Source organism: Siniperca chuatsi, linkage group LG10 (assembly GCF_020085105.1).
Source record: "Siniperca chuatsi isolate FFG_IHB_CAS linkage group LG10, ASM2008510v1, whole genome shotgun sequence".
In the NCBI taxonomy this organism is placed as follows: domain Eukaryota; kingdom Metazoa; phylum Chordata; class Actinopteri; order Centrarchiformes; family Sinipercidae; genus Siniperca; species Siniperca chuatsi.
In genome coordinates this window covers 27,185,258-27,206,884 of record NC_058051.1, presented here as the reverse complement: position 1 = coordinate 27,206,884, position 21,627 = coordinate 27,185,258, and the positions used below count along the sequence as shown (strand labels likewise).

Here is a 21,627-nt window from a genome sequence, read left to right as displayed (position 1 = left end):
AGTAAAATAATAATAACAAAATGCATAAACAAAAATAGAACCTATTAAAGGGGAGACTTAAAAGTTTTAGGTAATGTATCATAATTCCCTTCAGAAAAAACAAAGTTTTACATGTAATAAAACAGATAAAAGATACGAGGATAACTATAACATTGTGTATATTATAAACTCAAGAGACAGGTAAAAGATACATGACAGACAACAAATTGTTTCTATTTTAGTCTACTCAAACTTTATCATAACACATGGACAATCACATTTTGTATCAAATATTTACAGGAAAGGGGAAAAACTATTTAATATAGTTTACATTCAAGAAATGTCAAATGCACTGGCTCAATGAGAAATATAATTAATAGGTCAATATTAGCTTTACTAATATTACAAAATACAATCTTATTTTCTATCAAATAGGTCTATATCAAATATTAGAAATTGAGATTCAGTCTTACATTTTGCTTCTATTATGTGTTTTTACTGCTTTACTTTAACTTTACAATCATACAAATAGCACTTGGCACTTTTAATATTCTCCAATTCAGTCAGTGAAATATTACAGTATTACAAATCTATTTTTTAAACTACTGCTTTTGTTTTTAAAGCTGTATTAGCACATGAGTTATACACACTGTGTTTCCCTACTGTGCTTACAGTGTGCATAAAGTGTAATTACATTTACAGAAAATAAAATGTATGCTCTTTACATTGGCAAGCATGAAGCTTCTGCATAGGCAGGCATTTTGCTTTGAGTCATTATGGACAGACTCAACATTCAACTATATACAACAATAAACACATAAGCTTTGGAATATTTTGTTTTAGACTGTGAAGCAGCCACAAATGTTATTACAATCAACTTTAAGAGCAATACAAATAAAATAGACCAAAACAATTGGATTAAAAAAAGCAAGAAGACCACCAAATTTGAGTGTACAAAATCTCTCACTTCAGCTTACATGAGCCAGACTTCAGATACATTTTTCAATACTTTTCAATGCAAGATTAAAAAAAAATTTTTTTTTTTAATGTAGACTCCATGCTATTGCTGTAGCATCACAGGCCCCTGTGAAGCCACTTTGGCATTATCACCTGAATATAATGCAATATATATTTTACGAATATAAAATGGTACATTATTCACATGACTCAAATGTTATATAAAAAAGTAATAACATTGACCCCCTGTTATTGAAAACAGTGCATATTAGGAGGTGTCACAATAGTTCATTTGTATATGGTTAAGGCAGTGTGCGCTTCACTTCAATTAGAAAACTGCACTTAAAATGAGATGATCAGCACGTAAGCTTAGGACAATCTTTTCATGTAAAACTGCATACAAAGTTACACACAGACAAAATACACACTTTGTGCAAGAAGAATTAAACAAAAAGATTACAAGTTTTTTGGCCATAAGAAATATTTGATATATTTCATATTTGGACTGACTTTTTGGTATGACATTAAGCTGCTGACCAACCAATTTTCTTCAAAAAGAAATTTCACAAATTTGAAACTCCTGCATGCTACATAATGGTCATTACACTAGTATGAGGCAAACATGTAGGAGGCAAACAGGGGACAGTTTATTGCCTGGACAGTATGGCTAATGCTATTCTGGGGACAAGTTTATTTCCAATTTTAAACTGTATCAAAACTTCAACCAGGAAACAAAATGACAAAAATAAGGCACATTCCCTTGTTTCTCAAAACCTGCGGGGTGTTGGTGTTGACGTTACTCGTCAAATGAATTCTTCTGTTTGCCAAATCAAACTATGCAGTTCCTTTGCAGGAAACACAGCGGCCAGTAGCTGATATTTCTATCTCTATGGGAAAAGAAAATGAGGAGGAGAAGGTCTGATTGGTGGTGGACATGCGTCACCTCACTGGAAGGTTGAAGACTGCGTGTCTGCCTGTGTGTGTCGGGGGGGTATGTTGTCATTTCCTGCTCGGGGTCCCTCCTCTATGTCTGCCCTCTGGCCTGGACACCCGTCAGATCCTTTCTTATGATCTCATTCACTGTAAGGGAAAGAAAGAGAGGGATATTAGACAATGATAAACACAAAGTGTTTTTACAATAAAATTCAAAAATAGTGTTAAAACAGAATCCTTCTGATTATTATTATTATTATATTGATTATATTCCTGAAATACTGTTGACAAAGAGGTGTTTTGATATTTCTGTGCAGGGCATTGATGGAAGGCAGACAGAGCATGCATTAATGTTGAGTAACCACTAGAGTTAGAGTCTATGAGCGATTGCTTCCTGTTGCTGGGATGATTACAAGTGTGTGTATACACATCAACAGAAGAGGAAGAGGGTTGAAATGGAAACTTTCAGTGTCATTGTTCTAAAAATAGAATCACAATGGGCGGAGGGCATAAAGCTATAGAAAAGTGTCATGCATTGAAAATAAAATAAAATATAGAATTTCTGGATTTAATAATTGAGTTTCTTTATATCTGCCAACATGTGAGTATTTGAAGTTTTGTTGTGTACGTGCTGATAAAATAACCACTGACATCCAAGCAGCAAAATGAAGAGGAAGTGTAACTACCTGTGACTGTGTCAGGCTGTCAGTACCTCTGTTTACACACAGTCAAAAGTCCCACTATCAGCAGGTAGTTCTGCATTAAGCAGGAAGGAATGACAATAATGTGTAACATGTCATCTCTCCAGATATGCCACACCGTCTGTGTTGAGCTCTGATGTTTATCTGGGAGCCCAGGCCTGAAAGCCTACTGTGTGTCTGTCTGTATACACTGGCACTCACAGACATTATAGGCTGGTGCCACTGCTTCCACTGTGCCTCGGGGAACTCATTAGAGTCGATGAGTAATATAAGTATTTCAAAGTGGGCCAAAAAAGCTTTTTGCCTGCAACCAAGCCATTACAGAGCATATCGTGTCTGTGATTTTGTAACTATGGTAATAGGCCACACTTTGGGATTGAGTTATTCAACTGAAGTTAAATATGTTAATGTTAAAATCTGAATGTCAGCATTGGTGGTTAATTTAGCAGTTTGTAAAAAAAGTTATTAGCATACAAATGTTGTCATAGTTTTGTTGTTTAATGTTTTTTTAAAAGGTGTTGTTCCTGATTAGTTCAATAGTTTTGTTCAGCATTTTAAGAAAAATAGCTTATTTGCTGTCTTAGAGGAGAAGATCGATACCACTCGCTGAACACTAAATATGAAGCTACAGCCAGCAGCAGATTAGCTTAGCTTAGCATAATGGAAACAGCTAGCTTGGTTCTGTACAAAGGTTAGAAAAAAATCTGCCTACTTGTCGTTTTTACACTTTGTTTTTTTGGAAAGAACCAAACAAGATATAACGTGTTAATTTGTGAACTTTAGAACTACTGATTTTTTAACCTTTGGGCAGAGCAAGGCTAGCTGTTTCCCCAGTTTCCAGTCTTTATGCTAAGCTAAACTAATTGGCTGCTGGCTATAGCGTCATATTCAAAGGGACAAGTGGCAAGAAGGCTAATAAGTCGAACTATTCCCTTAAACTCAACAGAATGAATTAAAGACGAAAAATGTTAAGATATTAAAAAAGGATTCGCTACTGAAAGAACCACCAGCTGTGCAAAATACTGAATGCTGCTACCTTGCACTGCATTACTTTAGAGGCAGAAACACTTTATTCAGTTGACTTGTGTTAGCTCTATTTAAAGCCTTGCTTTACATAGTGGCAATACGAAGGGTGCAACTATTAAAATATGTAAAAATGAAATCAGACACCACCTCACCCACACAACAGCATCTCTAAGCAGATGACAGAGTGAGAAGGGCAGCTTGCCACAAAATTGGCTAAAAAAAAAAAAAAGGTGATGGCATGTTCTTATTTAAGACTAGCAGTCAAGAGGTGTAAATGGAATTAAAGGAATAAATGGATAGAAAATATTATTTCTAACTGAAATGATGAAGTAGCACCCACAACTGCAGTGAAGTGTTTTGGAATCTAATTAAGCAATCTGACTGAGATTCTCTTCCATCCAACAAACCAATCTTTGTCTGTGTCTCTTTCTGTCTCTCCCGCTGCCTTTCTATCTGATCATTTGCAGATGTGAAAGAGAAACAACCCGTTACAGCGGCTCAACACTGAGCACATTTTATAGCCAAAGCAGCATCTGAGAGTTGCAAAACTGCAGGAACCGCCAAACTGGGTGCTCTGCTGTCGTCACAACATCATCGTCCCTGTTTATTTTAGTCTGTAGTGGAATTCCCTCTGACACCTAATGCCTTAAAGAAACTTTCATCTCCCCAGCGGTGCCACAGGATTTTTCCTGAGCATAAAACGAGCTTAGAGAAGCAGCAGGAGCGCCGCAGTGGGGCAACATACAGTGGGGCTTTACTGAATCTAATGAAGGGTTGGCACGGACTGGCTATTTGAGGCTGGCCTGGGGAACACTCAGGCTAGTCTGTTCAATAGGTGAGTGTCTGGCTCCTGAGTTCTGCACCAATGAGCTGCACTGTTTACCGACGGTGGGAGGAGAGAGAGAGACACCCTGTACAGTAGCTGACTCAGTTGCTGCACACTGCCTGCTGCGAGCTGGAATGTGTGTGTTTGTGTGTCTGCAAGTATTTGCATGTTAATACAGTATATGTGTTTGTGTAGAAAGGCGTGCAGCGTGTTGAGGGGTTGCGTATGTCTAGATAGATGCGAGAGAGGCTAATGAGGGATTGTAATGACAGCATGAAGCTGAAAACCATAGAGAGAAAAGAGAAAGTAGAGTAAGTGGACTGACAGCTAACCACCAATCTAACCACACATCTGGTGTTTCAGTGTTCACATTTTTTCAAGTCTGTCTTCAAACAATGCTCACACACCCATATGGACAGTGAAAGAGTTATTGATCGCTGTTATTCTTCTTCTCTCTGTACTGGCTCTGAGAGAATCTTTTGCTAATATGATTCCAATGGAAGAAATGGGGGATAAATCCAGTTCCTCTGTCTCTGTGCAAAAATGTATTTCAAAGTTCAACTGAAGCTACTATGAGGCTTCAGCAGTCAGAGTCACTTGAAGCAACTAGGTTTTTCTAATGTTACAGTCTAATGTAAAAGTACAAATTACCTCTTTGTGTTACTATCCCTCCACCACAGATCAGCAACACTTGTCTGTGAAAATACAAAGAGGGAATTTCACACTAAGAACACTAACTTTGGAAGATACCCCCTTGATGTGATTAACTCAGACTGCCGAAGTCTCACATTAGCTTCAGATGAGCTAGCGAATACATTTTTAGCCATGCTAGTGGCATTGGTTGGTTGGTCAGTCCGCCACTTTGATCCAGACTAAAATATCTCAACAATTATGAAATGGACTGCCATGAAATTTTGCAGACATTCATGGTCCCCAGAGGATGAAATCTAATGACTTTGGTGATCTTCTGACTTTTCCTCTAGCGCCACCTTGAGGTTCACATTTGTGGTTTTGAGAGAAATGTCTCGACAACTACTGGATGGATTGTGAAAAAAAATTGGTACACACATTGATGTTCCCCTCAGGATGAATTGTAATAACATTGGTGGTCACCTGACTTTTCATATAGCACCATCAACAACATTCAATATGACATTCCCATCAGCCTCAGCGGTACTTTGTGTTTAGTGCTAATTAGCTGATGTTAGCATGCTAACACGCTAAACAAAGATGGTGAACTTGGTATGATGAGCCTTATACTAGCTTATTATTATCATCATTAGCTCAAAGCACTGCAAGACTCTCATTCTTGTTGTATAGAACGTGGACTGTGGACTTTGACCCTCTTGTCTTACAGTGTAATTGCATTTGGAAGCGATCTCTTCACAGTATGGAGTGAAGGAACAATTACAGCAACTGATGAATATTGCACTGTACATATGGACATGTGAGTATTGTTCTAGAATATCAATTCTATATCAAGAGGAAGAGGGTAACAAATACAAAGATCTACATACATGAACAAACTTACTGTAAACTCAACAAGAGAAGTGTCTTAAAGCAGTTGTCATGCGCTCATTACTACGGTTGTAGCACCGTCTGGATATGGCTTGTGTATTTGATCAAGCCTTTCAAATGGGATGGAAGTGAGCTGAGACTAATGCGTGTCCACCAGGCTGTTGCTGTGTGCTTTATCTCTCCTGCCCTGATCGCTACCTGCTGGAACAATTTCACCTGCTCCACTGCCTCTGGGCTTTATTCCACACCCACTAAATCAGTCACTCTCAACCTTTGTAGGCTATGCCAGTGGCTCTTTTACTGTTTTCACAAACTATGTGGCACACAGTGAGCTATGCCAGACATTCTTGACCTTTGTAGTCCAACGGAAAGGCAGGCTCCTACAGGTATCTTTTTTTCCTTCAGTTGAATAGATAAATAAATAAATACAATCAACAGATATTGTCTTGTTTGAGCTCTAACAGGAGCCATGGGAACTCGTGTGAGGGCTGAAGATACAAGCCCTCTGCGTGGGAGAGATAGTGAGCCAAGTGTTGGTTCAAAATGAAATACCTGACTATCATTTAACACTTCACTTAAGTTGACACAGTTCAGGCACCCTGGAGATGTGACCGTTATCGACCACAACACTGTGACGATACCAGGATGTGGCTTCACCCTTTGACTACAGACTGAAACACATGTCTCGATGAGTAATGTTGACAATCACACTTCGGTGAAAATGTGTTTGGTTCCAACTTAAATGATTGTTTTGTGGTCAGGATTATACTTCATTACCTTTGCAGTCAAACACGGGGATTTTTCTGACCCCACTTATCTTCTCACTCTTTGAAAAAAAAAACTTTTTTGAATATCGGGAAGTCCCCCCTTTTTTCCTCTTAAATGATGTGGGTAGGTGGATTATCACCTGTAGGAATGATAAGCAGCGGACACACTATCCAACTGTGACGGTTATTGCATAATAAATAAGGTTTTAACATTCAGGGATGTGGTATTATAAATTCATTATATTGTAGTTTTTAAATAATAAAATCGCCTGCTGTTCTTGGGATAAAAAACAGGCAATTAAAAAGAAGTAACCGCTAAATCTGCAATTAGTTTTTATGAGATTTCCAGGGAAAAGGTAACGTGCTATTCGAATAAAAACTAAAATTGAACAAAGATGCAGAGGCACCTTGGGAAGCTGACTGGCCGTCATCACTTTATGATGATGGGAGGATCAAACAAGAGGCTGAGTTTGACTGTTAATTCACCAACTCACAGCCCTGTTGCTGTTTACTGCTGAGGGAAACCCTGCAAGTTCCATCCAAAAAACACAAATTCCATTGCTGGCCTTTTTTCTTCGTTTCATTTTTTCCATTGAAACACACACACAGCCTCTTCCCTTTTCCTGCAAACTACCCTCCACCCTCCCGCTATCTTCCAGGGATCAGACTGGATTTCTGGAGGAGAGCAGCTGCAAATAGGAATTTCTTGTGCCAGATTGGCAGAATTCTGTGGTCGGAAAAAAAGCTAATCCTCTGGTGGGTTCCCCCACAGAATCGAGGGGCATAAGGCCAAGGAGAAGCCCCGGCCAACTATAACAAACAAAAAGGCTTTCCCCAGCTCTCCCAGGCAGTCCGTTCCACTGTTTGACAATGGTTGCCATGGAAGTTGTTTTTCACTTCATAACAGTGTCAACATGTCCAGGCGGTCAGGAGAGTGACACTTTTTTCTCCCTCCCTCTCTGTCTTTAATGCAAGAGAGAGAGAAAAAAAGATAAAAATTTCCTGATGTGTGGCAGTGCCAGACGAACCCCTACGACCAGCAAAATGAACATTGCTGAATGGAGCAACATGATGACAACCTCAAACTGCCTTTAAACCTCATATGGCTGACACAGACTAAAGAATAGAAAAATACTGTGTCACTTTCAGAGTCATTTTCTTGTAAAACATAATATAGTTTGGAGAACCTTTAACTCCAAAGTAAGGAAGAGGTTCAACCTCCTGCCTGCTGCTGGATGTGGCCTGACATTAATTCTGTCAGAGGGTAATGGGGTTGACAAGCATAAGTATAAACAAATGATTCATAATCCCTGTTATTTCCACCTTGAGTGGAACATAGCTACACCTCCTGACAAGGATTGTTTTAACAGTGTGAGCTTGCTCTGTTGACTTTGTTCAGAGGGATACTATAGCACGTATATCAAACCGGGGTATGCGAAAAGGAGATGGCGCAGATATTGTAAATATCCTTGAATTGTTCTTGGGAAAAGTCATATCTCTGTTGGTGGGTCTTATCATCCATCTCTTTCAAAAAAGGGAATGGCACGCCACATATCCTTGTCTGCCTGCTTTTTTTCCCACCTCATTACACTTAGCTGATAAAGACGCACGCTGTGAATGACACAAAAAGCTATCTTACTCACACAGAGTATAAAAGCATTAACTTACACTCACCATCATCTAGGTAGGCCTGGTCCAAGTTCTCCTCCTTGACCGTCACCCTCCTCTGTCTGTCTCCTGGAGCCTCCATCTGCCCCGTGCCAGGCGGAGCCCGGCCTTTCTGCTGACCCTTCTGCACGTAGGGCTGCTGCTGGATCACGGTGGGATAGTGCTGAGGGTGGGTCACTACTGCCTGAGGCTGGGGGGGTGTGGGTGAGTGGGCGGCAGCTGCCTGTGGGGAGTAGCCATCACAGTAGATGATCTGCTGGTTGTCAGGCTGTGGAGCAGTGAGCGCTTGAGGGTCTTCTGCCCGAAGCAGATGGTGGTTGGTGGGGGAGAACTGGATGATGGAAGGGTGCTGGCCTGCACCAATGGGACCTACAGATTGAGCCGGGGAGCCTGTGTGGACCAGGACCGACCTGTGGGGGTCAGGCATCATCCCTCCAGTCTGCTGATAAAGGCCAGGGCTGCCGCTCAGACTCTTGCCCCCACGGGAGAAGACGATGGCGGGGCTTTGCTGTTGGAAACGTGTGTCTTGGCTTGGAAGGCTGGAGCTGAGACGCTGGCAGGAGGCCATGCCGGAGACCAGGCCGTTGTCTGGATGGAGGACGCTGCGTGGGTTATTGTAGTAGGGATGAGGGGATAAGCCCAAGATCTGAGGCATGGCAAAACCCATGTGGTCTGCTTCATACTCATCTATAGGCTCTGTCTTGATGGATGGAGCTGTAAGGAAGTTGAAAAAGTAAAGAGATGGCTGTAAACATTCTGAGTGTCATTTTCTACAAAGAATGTCCATGTACTCACAATAATAATAATCAATATAATTACTTTACATTCAAATTCCATAGTATGATATAAGCATACCACAAACAGGCTGAGCAGCATTCTTACATGCCAGTGGTGTGTAGGTGAAATGTTGAGGCTGGCTGCGCTTCCTCTTGCCGTTAATGACGTAGAAGTTCACTTTGACAGAATGGCAGACAGACGTGTCTCGGTAGGACGGCACCTCCACAAACAGCATACTCTACAAGACAGTGCTCAGTTATGTACTGAAATTGAAACTACTAGATCATGACAATTGACATGCTTGGTGTGTTTTACAGGTATCATCCAAGTATTTAAGGAACAGTCCGGTGTATAATACGTACAGGCTGGCTCTTATCTTTGTCCACTGTTGCTTCCATTTCCCAGATTTGCTGCCCATCTAGAAAGAAGTAAAGAGAGAAAGAGGAAACCTAATCTTAAGCAATGTGGTAATTAACTCTGCAGTAAAGTAAGTAAGGCTGATTGTTTCAAGATGTACCAGTGGTATAATTCTGCAAGTCTTCAGGCTGTACATTTGGAAAATACTGAATCCTAACCAATCGAGAAATCCCCTTGTTCTAAATTCTTCATATTTTCAAAGCACCTTTTTGTTTATTTCATTTCACTAATTCGAATACAGTTATATACAGTAGACTTGCAGCCACCATGACGTCTGTCTGGCAACATGTCTCCCGTTTGATTAAAAATTCATGTGGACAGAAAAAGCCCTTTTGTGCATGTAGATAGTATCACTTTTAAAACCACTTCCTCTTACACCACCAAGCACACCTATAAGGTAGGGATGATCGGTACGTTTATCCCAAACACACGTACAGTCATCCACTATTCAGAGAGACATGTGGCAGTGAAAGACACACCTGTCTCTGCTCTCGAATGCTGACAGAAACAAGAAATTGCAAGCGTTTGCACTGCTCCACGTCTCTAGCGATTATGGTTGATGTTATGTTTCATCACACTTAATCAGATTACATTTAAGTTGTCATTTAGGTGAAAAACGTAGAAAACAAATCGTGCTTGTAAAAATAAACCCGATGTGCCCTAACACATGATACGACATGTGCTGCAGTGAGTTCTGTTTGAATGTTACTGTAGGTGGGAAACCCTCTGTCAAATACCAAATTAAAAACACATGGCTTAAATGAGTCAACAGGAGGAAGGGGGATTCCACACATCTTGCCAACTTTTCTTCTTTTTTTCTAAACTTTATTTTTATGATCAACTTTCTCCACGTCTCTTACAAAACATGATGACTACTGCTTTCTTGGCGCTTGTATTTGTTTGCGTTTTGTTGCAATTCTACTCTAAGGGATACCCCAACTCTTGTTCTCCCTCTGGAGATAATTGTGTGTGGAGGTGGAAAGGCGGAGCGAGAGAGCAGGATAGAAAGTCTGAGCTGGCTTGACTTGGCCGGGGAAGCTTTCCTTCCCTCCATACAGCCCTGTCCGAGCACAAGAGCCAGGGGAGCTCCAGCCAGAGGCAGCTGTCTCTCATTCAGAGGGATTTCACAGCTGCACTGGTCCAGAACTCTGTGTCATACAGAAACTCTCCAAAACAATGGCAATCCCTCTTTGTAAGATTTCTTTTTCCGTCTCTGTCTTACTATCCATTACTGTGCTGTGTCGTAACACAGCGGCAGGGAACCCCGGAGAAGAAAAAATAAAAGGAGCCCGGACATGCGGGTCCAAGTTTTAGTTGAGGTAGCCTGTGGGGTGCCTGCATTTAAAAAGCCAAGCACTCCGCTCTCAGACAGCAGTGGAGCCAGTGAGTCACAATATCACACCAACACAAGTATTTTAACAGAACTGTCTACCCCACAGACCCTTCGAGCAGCAGCTCGAGGTAAACGGAACTGGCCATGATTAACGGCAGGTGATAAACACAAACCTACCTTCAACAGTTCCTTGATATTAATCCAAAACAACTCACTCTTTTTAAACTAGTTAAAAAGGGTGCCATGCGAACAGACCGAGGGAAACCCAGGATTCAAGTAACTGTAGAGTGACTGATCTTTGACCTTATACAAGTGACACAAAGCCATAAAATTTTACCAATCATGGTTAAATCACTCAATTTTGCCTGATAAATGTCAATAGAAGACTAGAAAAAAAGCACAATTACTTCAATTATTCCTACTAACATTACCTAATAAAAAGTTCAAAAACTGTATTTCACTGCCATGAAGAGACGTACAAATCAATCTTTTCTTTCCATCCTGATGCACTTAAGAGTCAACCAGGGGCATTAATAAATGTACATGAAACAACCTTTCATGTGACACACAGAACTATTAATCACACAACAAAAGGCCAATCTAAGTAGTGATAAGACATTATGGAAGTCGGTGAGGAAGAAAAGGGCAAAAGGAAGTGAGGCTGCACTGTTATCATTTGGATCATGCAAATAACTCATGTGGTTCCATCTATACAATGATGGTGGTGAAATGTGAAAGCTATGCCCTATGGTTACTTATGAGTCATTATCACTTGTGCTATATTGTTACGGTGTTGTGTAATAGCAGAACTAACAAATGCACAGACCAAGATTTCATAGATTTAGTCATAGGTTTGGTTTCTGGGCAATGTAGGTCTTTATTGTCTATCTAAATGTTGCCAAAAACCTATAAAAAAACCATCTTGTTTGAAAACAGAAGATGACTCTTTCCCACAGGTTGTGAGTGATGCTGGGGATGATGTGATTCGATGCCACTCACCCTGGGTTTTCTCCATAAAAATGACCTTGGAATCAGAGCTGAAGTTCTGCCCAGTCAGGATCATCTGCTGGCCTCCCAGAACAGAGCAGCTGTCCATGTCCTGCTTCTCCACCATGGGAAGCTCATGTGCTGAACGCTGGGCTGCCGGGACACACGGGGGGCAGTGTGTTACATTTACTGTTTATCTACTGCTGAACACTCATATAAGAACATTTAGCACATAAACCAGCATTTAACTACAGCGGAGCTGAAACGATTAGTCGATTGATTGTGTTCAATTTCTCCAATATGAGGATTTACTGCTTTTCTCTGTTTTATATCATTGTAAACTGAATATCTTCGGACTCTGGACAAAACAAGACATTTGAAGACGTCACCTCCAGACAGTTGTGATGGTGATTGTCATTTTTTCACCGATTTTTGACATTTCATAAACTGAACAATTAATCAGTTAATCAAAGAAGTAATCTGCAGATTAATCAGTAATGAGAATAATCGTTAGTTGCAGGCCAAAACTACAGTGAAAAAACATGCAAACACTTCATTTGAATGTTTTGTATTGATTTCCTGCAAGTGCTCAAATACTTATTACCAAGAAGTGACGGTGTTTTACAATAAATAAGTGATGCTGAGTCATTCAACAATAACAACCCTCGCTTTTAGTTTTAATAAGCAGCAATATAAATCTGTCAAGTCACAACTTAGGAAAGGTAACAAGAGCCTAAGTAGCCTCAGTCTACATACAGTAAAGTACTGTACAGGAAGTTGACAAAATAAGAGGAACATCTAACAGTCTGATGCAATCTGATAAAACAGCCCTGCAATGTGTACTGTATGTTAAGCTTAAAATCTTTGTCAACAAACTAATGCTGTACAGTCGAACGTTATACAATCTCATTTTAAATTCTAGTGGAGATCCCAAAGTGTCCAAAGATGCCAAATACGTCAGGCTAAATTTTTGTGAAATAAATATTTCCATTTGATGGAATAGGAGTATTTGAATATTTCACTCATAAGTTTCAATGAAGAGTTGCAACAAGCTGATACAGAATATAGATGATACTAGAAAAAGTCAGTTGTGTTGATACACTGGACACTAACGATCATGTTCTGTGTCATCAAGTGTTGCTTTCTCATCTTGTAGCTTATTATCACCCATTAGTTCAGCTGAAACGCCACACTCGCTGAGGCGAGCTGAGGTGTAGACAAACAACCCCCATAACCTTTGAACAGGCTTGTTCGCCCTACTACAAATAAAACAAAGCGGATGACACCAGCAGGGGCCCTGCCTCCTTAAACACACCATCACTGACTGACACAGTCTGCTTATCAACAGGCCTGACAGATGAATCATAGGTGTCATTGTAAGCAACTTTATGCTTGATTGGTTTTCACTGACGGGAGTTGTTTTGACGTTCATCCTACGACAGACAGGTACTAACTATTGTTCTGCCCTCTCTGTGATCGGAAAACAGATGGGAAGCGACAGTTATAAAATTATATTATATTCTCCGTCATGATTTTTTACAATGACAGGAGTATATTGCATGCAGCCTGTATCACACCAATATGATGACTGGGGTGTTAGATAAAGGGACTTCTTGTTTGAGTTTTGATTACACCAGGTGCTTTAATAACACTGTGTACACATGCACTGATGTACCCAAACACAGACTTTACTACTGCGCACATACAAACAGGTACACAGACACTGAAACGTGCAGCGCCCACCGACTGGATGGAAGCCCTGGCTGCATAAAGACATCTTTGTGCGCAGGACTCTGGACTATCAGCCCAGCTCCAAATTCATTTGAATGTAGGTTTAAGTTTTGTTAACTGATGAAAACAGGAAGCATACATGGGGAATTCATAGACCCCGCACTGTATCAGGACTCAAAACCATTTTTTTTTAAGATGATGTAAAATAGCACAAAAAGAATATCATACTGTAAATGTGTTTTATGTGTAGCTGCTTACAGCACTCGATAGGATGCGAGGCCACTTGGAGAGAGACGTGCTGTCCTCCAGGCTGAGGTATGTGCACACGAAACACAAGACGAACACGGGTGTTTTTCCGACCGACGTCTGTCTCGCCCTTCCTCAGCTCGATGTCGGCGTTCCTGAGCTTCAGGATCCCAGCACAGTCGATTCTGTGAGAAGGGATGAATATGTAAGCAAAACTGACAAGGGAAAATGTATATTAAAAAAAAGTTTCAGTGGTAAGATGTCAAATCATTCAGAAATCAAATGCACATTATTATATTCTCACATTGCTTTCATGTTGTTCTTTGGCTCCAGGGGGATCTCAAGGACTTTGGTGCCGTGGATAATCTTCTCAAAGCTGGTGGTCGTAACTGTCTTGCCAGTGATGCGGTGGACTTGATAAAAGGCGTGGGGCTTGAGGATGCGCTCATCGGCTGTACCAATGAAGATCTGCAGGCCAAGTGGCTCCTTGCCTCTGTAGCCATGTAACTGCAGACACAAAAAAACATAAAAACAGACTTTTTTTTAGGCGATGAAACAGATCAAGTATGAAGGAAATGTTGGAGTCACTTTAAACTGGTTGTGTTTCTCCATAGAGTTGTTCTAACTCTGCCTTTCCAGATGTTGTTCCCCCCAGAGGTGGCTAATCAGTGTCAGACCCACGTGTAAAAGCACGAGTCTTCTTTCTGCAGCCTTGAACAGAAAGCAGCAGAGAGCTCACATCCTACAGCTTTATGCTAGTTTTCTCATAACTGGATGACGGATTTAGCAGGGGTCCTGTCTTTCACTGAAAGAACTGTCATCCAGCCTGACTGACACATTTCTCATTAGACCTATTTTAATGTCCTGCTGCAGAAATGAAAAGTATCTAATAGGTGAAACTGTGAACCGGAGATAGATAGAGAGGCAGAGAGAGAGAGATGCTACTTTTAACTTGAGAGTGCCTCCTGAGGAAACCTGCAAAAACCACAAAGCATCAACTTGCATCTAAATGCTGTTTTTGTGCAAACAGCGTAGTGCAAAACCTTTATCATAGAATATAACCATGAACTGTTGCAGAGTGAAGGAAAAAACCCTACAGGTAACTTTGCACTTTTTCAAGTGACTATCTATTCTAACAACAGAAAAAGCCACTGCAGTAAGTCTGACTGCCTGAGAAATGCAGAGTTTATTTAAAATCAGATGTATTTCTACACCATTTCTATCTTATACTTGAAGAGGCTTCAGAAGGTATTTTTCCTACTGAGACTGTTTCTTTTAATTGTGGTCAGAAAAACTACAAACATCATGTACATCAATCACATTTTAGAAATGATTATCTCAGTGGATGTAACTGACAAGACTTCACAGCAGCTGTTGAATGTGAGCAGAAACTATGGCAACATGAATGAGCACGCTGGCTCCATATCCAGGTAGCTGACACACAGAGTGAAACAGAGGAAGCTGACTGCAAACACTCAGCGGGCCATGTGAGCAGTCGGGCCGGTTGTCATGGCAGTGGCAGGAGCAGTGAGTCATGACAGAGAGCAGTGTAGGAAAAGTGGAGGGTACGAGGCTCAGAGAGAGAGAGAGAGAGAGAGAGAGAGAGAGAAGGAGGAGAAGAGGGAGGGAAAGACAAGGTGAAGGAGTGCAGCCGTGGCTAGCCAGGCCTGACCATCTGATTGGCCTGGCAAACCAGGCAGAACTGACCTCAGGGTGAGGCCTTTGGGGATGGGCAGAAAATGGAAAAGAAGCAAGAGTAGCTTTATTTCCAACAAGTCCCTACTATCACCAACAAAAACAGCTTTGAAATGTTGCCACGGCAACACAAAGAAGGGGAAGTTGAACCTATTCTTGGACAATAAAGCAACATAACTGTGTCACAGCTATTTTGGACATGCTGTGTTTGAATTCTATGTTGTGACTGTAAGAGGAATATTAAAAAAACTACAACTATCTTAACCACAGGCACTATTCTTTTGTTTGTTTGGGATTTTTTTAAACACGTCTAGAGAGGCTGAGTATTTCAACACTTCATGTCAGCTTCCTAATACGAGACCCACACCATCAACAAACAAGTGTGTAAGAGGAAGTCAGGGACAACATGAACACATCTTTTTGTGTGGTTTAAACCGTGGGGGTAATGGCACACAACAGCAGACTATTTCAAGCTAGAAGGCAGAAGAAAAAAAGACATGCATTGATTGACCTGAGTTCAGCTGAGGGTTGCCATGAGGCTACTGGGTGGTTACAGTATGTCGTATGTCTGGGGTTAGCGCACGCTTTATGATTTGTTTCAGAAAGTGAGAAACAGTAAATGTGCTATGAGAGTAACCAGAGTAACTCACATAGAGTCATTTTCATACAGATGGCCGTGGGCAATAACACCACCACCACTGAGTGCATAATGAGTAGGAAATACCATTAGACGCAAGCCCTCTCATCAGGCCTGCCAGAGGCTCCCAAACTGGAAGGCTAATTTAATGGACAAACCTGCCAACATGCCTTCATATGGTCATTCAGCACTTTGAATTGCAGTCTCATAATTTGGGACTGATTTAAATGATATCAAGTACTTTGTTCATTTAATCCGGTTTTTGTCCATACCTGCACAACAGGATGTCCTCCTGTGGTGGCTTTGACTGCACCCCTGCTTCCCTCTGTCTCATAGTGAGCTCTGTGGTGTGGCTTGGGCTGCACCTCAATGTGGAGTTCATACTGGTCTGTGCGACGGGGGATCGGCCATTCCAACGGGGGGAGAGAAGCCACGGGGATGCTACAAAACATGAAAGATACAGAAAAGGATAGAAATCATGGAAATCATTAACGTTATGCTCCTTAGGAGATGTAAATGTATCTTGTGTGGTATGTGTTAGCCATAAGCAATAAGTCCTGGCCTTCCTGCTAATTTACCTGCAGATGCTTGAAACCAGCGGCTTGGACCAGATTGGGGGGATAACAAAGAAAGGCTCTGCAGCAGGCTTGGTTTTTAAGTCCTGGTCGCAGGACACCAAGTAGTTCCCTTCTACGTGGTTCTCTGGGTACAGAGTGTAAATCTGGTTGGACGTCTTGACTATTTTAGTGGGCACCAGGCCTGGCTGGCCACTGCCAAAACCATTCATGGCATCAGCAAGGCTGCTGTGTGTATAGTGGGCACCTATGTTGTGATCTTCATGGCCGCTGAGGGGGGAGGGACTGCGGGAGCGGTGCCCAGGGACTAAGCCTGGATTCCTGTACATGTCGTAGGTGCGTTTGCCCTGTGGGGAGGTGTTGCGGGAGCCAGGTCTTGGGGAGGGCGAGCGGGGTCTCAGGCAGCCGTCCTCAGCTAGGCTGGTGCGAGGAGAGGTGCCCGGGGAACCAGTGTGGATGTTCTGTAACCTGGGGCAGAGGTCTCCGGGGTTCTGGCCGCTGCTGGGGGACACACAAGGAGACGCCCAGGGGGAGTAATTCTCTGAGTGCCAGCTGGTGGAGGAGTTGCTGCTGGCGGGACTCAGGCACTGGGGCTCACGGTAGGCAAGGTTTTCATGGCCAGGCACAGTGAGGGTGGGTCTGGGGCTAATGTTCAGGAGGTGGTTCTGCAGGGAGTCCCGACCATGGTTGTAGTGCTCACGGGAGGGGGTGATTTCGATCCGCGGGCTCAGGGCCAGGCCTGCAGGTCGGGTACCGTCCAGGTAGTTTCTGGGCTCCTGGTTCTCATATCCCGAGAGAACCTCAGTGTTGTGTTCACTGTAGGAGGGACTGCAGGACTTGATGCCGTAAGGGGAGGCCTCCTCCAGAGGGAAAGCCTGCTCAGACTCAGGGCTGAGGACTTTGTGAGATGCAAGGTTGGGGTCATCTGCAGGGGAGGAAAGATGAAAAAATCATCACAAAACACACATTTGAAGAACATAAGCTATGTGTTGCCACATAGAGATATTTCCCATTATTCCAATAATAACAGCAATTTCTCTCAATTCATCCCAAAAGTGAATGTGCACCTCTTAAAATGACACCAATAACTTCACCTGTAGACATATCTTGTTTTTCAAAAAAGTTCATTTTTAATTTTTTTTTTAATAGAACACACTTCATGTTGACATTTTCTCTCCCATGTTTACTACTTATTGGAACCTTCATCAAGAAGCCTTTCAACTTTACTTCCTGTTTTTCTTTTTCATTCACGTGGACAAAGCTTGCAAGCCATATATTTATTTTGAGCCTACAAAATAACCCAGAGAGAGAGAGAGAGATGAGTCAACTCAAGTCGCCAAAAAGCATCGGACAAACCTTGATCTCCTCCAGAAAAATCGCTGCAAGGCGGTTCATATTCAAACAAGTACTCAAACTCCAAATCGTCATCAGGGCAGTTGACTCGACTGAGCTCTTCCTCCAAATCTTTCTCGTCGTAAAAAGAGGTCATCTGTCTAATTGTTTCCTAACGACTCCTCCGAGTTCAGGCGAAGCGACGGGGACGCGGCTGAGGTGTTGCGGCGCTGGTGTGGATTTGGGGAACCTGTTCAAGTGTCAAATGTTTCATCGGTGAGCTGCAAGATCTGAAACCAACAAGTTTCCTGTTTCAGCTCGCCGCCGTTATTTTTAAATGAAGGCGGGTCTATTTTCACACTGAATGCAGACTTTTCGACTTTATCTCTGTGTCTGATCACACCTCCTCTAGTCGTCGATACCTCAAAGATTAGAAAAAGAAAAAAAAAAGCAAAAGTGCCGCTTAGAAGTGATTAATTAACTGCCCCATTCAAACTGATTACTGCGAGTCTTTTGACAGACCATGCAGCCTGCTGCTGCCCCCGGGTGTTTGACATGTTGCACTGACACAGCATGGTGATGTGCTCAAACCCTGTTCAACAACTGACTTACAAGTATCCATTAAAACCGGGTTGTAACGGCATCAGTTCAGTTTCGTGTGTACATACAGGTGGATGATGGATGGATGGATAGATGAATAAGACAAACACATCAAAATGCACTACCGCATCGTGTTCCCCCAGTGGATTGGATTTCATGAAATCAATCAGCCAATGTATACCTGTATCTTTCACAGTTCATATAAAACGCACACGTTGGGACTCCTGAGGGAATCCCCAGATTTACGCAGCACAGATACAAGGGCTTCCTTCCAGTTGTAGCCCACACCCACTGGGCCAGTAGCCTATATGCTCAGTCAGCAAAACAAACAGACGCACATCATGTACCCCATGGCAAACTTTCCATTTTTTCTAATCTTTTTGGTGGTGTGGTGTGCAAATCTCAACGTAGACTATAATATTGATAATGGGTTAATATGGGCATGCAACCTAAATGAACCAGAACCAGTGGCAAACAAATGTACCACATCTGACAGGATATAACCACCAACAACCAGAAAGTTCTTGAGGAAAAATATCATTTGTAACCATATTTGAATCTTTGTATGAGCCTTATTGGGTCAAAATCTTAATTGTAGTCACACCCAGTATACAGTAGGCAGGTAGGCTCAGGTGATGCGGAAGTATAAAATTAGCTCTTTGTTCCCATACTACACACTGATGTCATCGAATGTAACTCTGAAGTTTGATAGCATGTCATAACTTATATTTACTTATTTTGCATTACTATCCAAAGTATCTCATATCGCCGATAAAAAAATTGGAGTATTTTACTATTAATTACTACAATTATATGCTGCTATATGGTATTGGCTCCCCCCCCCCACCATATCTAGCTGTTTCCCTGTGATGCCAAGGCACGCGCTGTGCGCTGATCAACTAAAGCGCAGCGGCGTGTCTCTTCCCAAACATCAACATCCCTAACTATCTCTGAAGTGTTGGACAGACAAGTGACACATGACATTACAGCTCACATCATTACAGACTTAATCACTCCAGGGCTAACACTACTCTATCAATTAAAAAATGGTTTGATTACCAGATAATCACAACACTTCAGCAGTACCTTGATCCATCGACCTCATGGTGTGGTACTGTGCCAGTCTCCAAGTCTCTCTAAACATCTGGAGAAAAAGCGTAAAAAGAAAGAAAAAGAAAAATTACTTTCCGCTTTTAATCATAGCAGACGAAACTCTCTTCAGTTAAAAATGTTAAAAAGGAGACGAAACAGAGAAAAATGCTCTCTGTACACGTTTAAAAACTTCAAGCTGCGACACAGCAGTAGCGCGCAAACTCCCTTTCTTGCAGCCGCATCAGCTACAGCAGTGGTTCTGGTATGAAGTCCCCCTTCCTAGAGCTCTATAAGGATTACTTGAGTATCAAGAGCGGCTTCCTTCCCCGCTCTGGGTGTTTATAATGGTCCAATGCTGTAAAATAACGGGATTCCCTCAGTGTTTCCTCCTGTTTGTGCGCCTTTGCCATGGAAACCTGGAGCCGGTCCATGTCGGAGACTCAGGGCTTTCCTGCAAAGCCCCACACTCAGGAATCCATGACGTCTCCGGCTCCTGCGCCAAGGCATTTCTGCGGCTTCTCTCAGACAGTAGCACACAAGAACTTCATTGTAGGGATGAAGAAATACTGTAGGACGCTGCAGGACAGAGAATGAGAGAAAAAATAAATAAAATTCTGAAGGTTGATTACAGGATACGCTAGGCAACATGAAATGTACTTAACAGTATACTAGACTGCTCTGTTTAGCAGTTCAATCTATCTTGCAATTTGTGAATGATTGTAGACCAGATGGCTCTAAAATGTTTGTTTAGAGTGAATTTAAGTGGCCATGGTTAGTTGACGTTTTGAACATGGAACATAGAGAATTCCATTGTTCCCAGTGAGGAAAGAAGCTACTATCCATTTCCATTTCCTAATGGAAATCTGCAGCATCTTCTGAGTGGAAAAAAAAAAAAAAGTCTGAACAAGACCACTACATAGACTGACCCCAATAGACAGAGGACATATTCTCCATTGCAATAAAAGTGTTACATAAGGTATCCATCCAAGGGAAAAAACACTTTTGATATTTTGGATTCATCTGTGCTAAAGCCTTCTTATGCAAGTGTGTAGTTTCCTGTTGGACACCAAAAATACAGACTCACTTTTTCATTTCCACACGAAACTTCATTATTTGCTTGTGTTGTGGAGGGAGGTCAACACACGTGAGTGAGGTCACTGAAACATAAAAACGTCCAGACTGGAACTTCTTTGAATAAATCACATGAGCATCTCTTGTATAACAGTGATGATGATATTTCTTGCAGTAGCCTATAGCATTTCATGGTGAACTGTCTCATACTAGTTTAAATACCACACTGACCTCATTCCGGTGTTGCCAAACAATCCATGAGTAAATCTTATATACATGTTGGAGTCATGTTTCAGTTTAAGTGCTGGCAAGTATATATATCAGGTCATCAAGAGTTGGTGGGGGGGGGGGTCGACTCTCCTCTGTTGAGGTTCCCTTTTAATTTCTAAATATGAGTTTAAAGTTCGAACACCTTAAATCATCCGGCAACATAAACAGGCTTGCAAACAATGACTATCAGCAACTGAACTTTATGTACTTCATCTGAGCAGGCAAGCAAAGGTTTATAGATCACTGCTTTTGGTAAACTGCCACTGTTTTACAATCATAAATAATAAACTGAGGTGTTTTCAGGTAGTGGAGAACACACAGCTGAAACTGATCCTGACTGCATTTGCTTAAGTCAAGAAACAGGTAGCTGAAACGGTTTCAAGAGAAGCAGTTTTAACATTCAAATTCACATATTGCCCAGTAGAGGAAGCTGTAGAATAAGCCATCTAGAAGAGCCAAGTTAAACTATACATTACTGTTTCTGTGCCA

General features: G+C 41.8%; 1 protein-coding gene across 9 annotated transcripts; it reads right to left on the bottom strand.

Annotated features, from left to right (window-relative positions):
* Positions 1-1,243: 1,243 nt before the first annotated feature.
* Positions 1,244-20,367, bottom strand: nfatc2a (nuclear factor of activated T cells 2a). 9 transcript variants are annotated; one of them, XM_044211396.1, is made up of 11 exons: positions 19,792-20,367; positions 18,130-18,355; positions 16,777-17,698; positions 16,471-16,639; positions 14,171-14,373; positions 13,849-14,051; positions 11,902-12,042; positions 9,515-9,570; positions 9,231-9,390; positions 8,376-9,089; positions 1,244-2,016 (listed from the first exon to the last, which is right to left on the bottom strand). In XM_044211396.1, the coding sequence occupies exons 2-11, from the start codon at positions 18,260-18,262 to the stop codon at positions 1,961-1,963; spliced, it is 2,757 nt and encodes a 918-aa protein (XP_044067331.1). In that variant the 5' UTR covers positions 18,263-18,355; positions 19,792-20,367; the 3' UTR covers positions 1,244-1,960. The 9 variants fall into 9 exon arrangements, with proteins under 9 accessions (XP_044067331.1, XP_044067336.1, XP_044067340.1 ...); XM_044211401.1 differs by lacking the exon at positions 19,792-20,367 and adding an exon at positions 5,074-5,117 and having other exon boundaries at positions 8,382-9,089; positions 18,130-18,814; XM_044211405.1 differs by lacking the exon at positions 18,130-18,355.
* Positions 20,368-21,627: the final 1,260 nt, after the last annotated feature.

Excerpts from the sequence above, each read along its gene's own strand:
- nfatc2a (XM_044211396.1), bottom strand. The coding sequence starts at position 18,262 with ATGACCTCTTTTTACGACGAGAAAGATTTGGAGGAAGAGCTCAGTCGA. Across the intron at positions 9,571-11,901 it reads TTTTATGGAGAAAACCCAGG|ATGGGCAGCAAATCTGGGAA; the intron begins GTGAGTGGCATC and ends ACTTCTTTCTAG. Across the intron at positions 9,391-9,514 it reads ACAAAGATAAGAGCCAGCCT|AGTATGCTGTTTGTGGAGGT; the intron begins GTACGTATTATA and ends ACTGTCTTGTAG.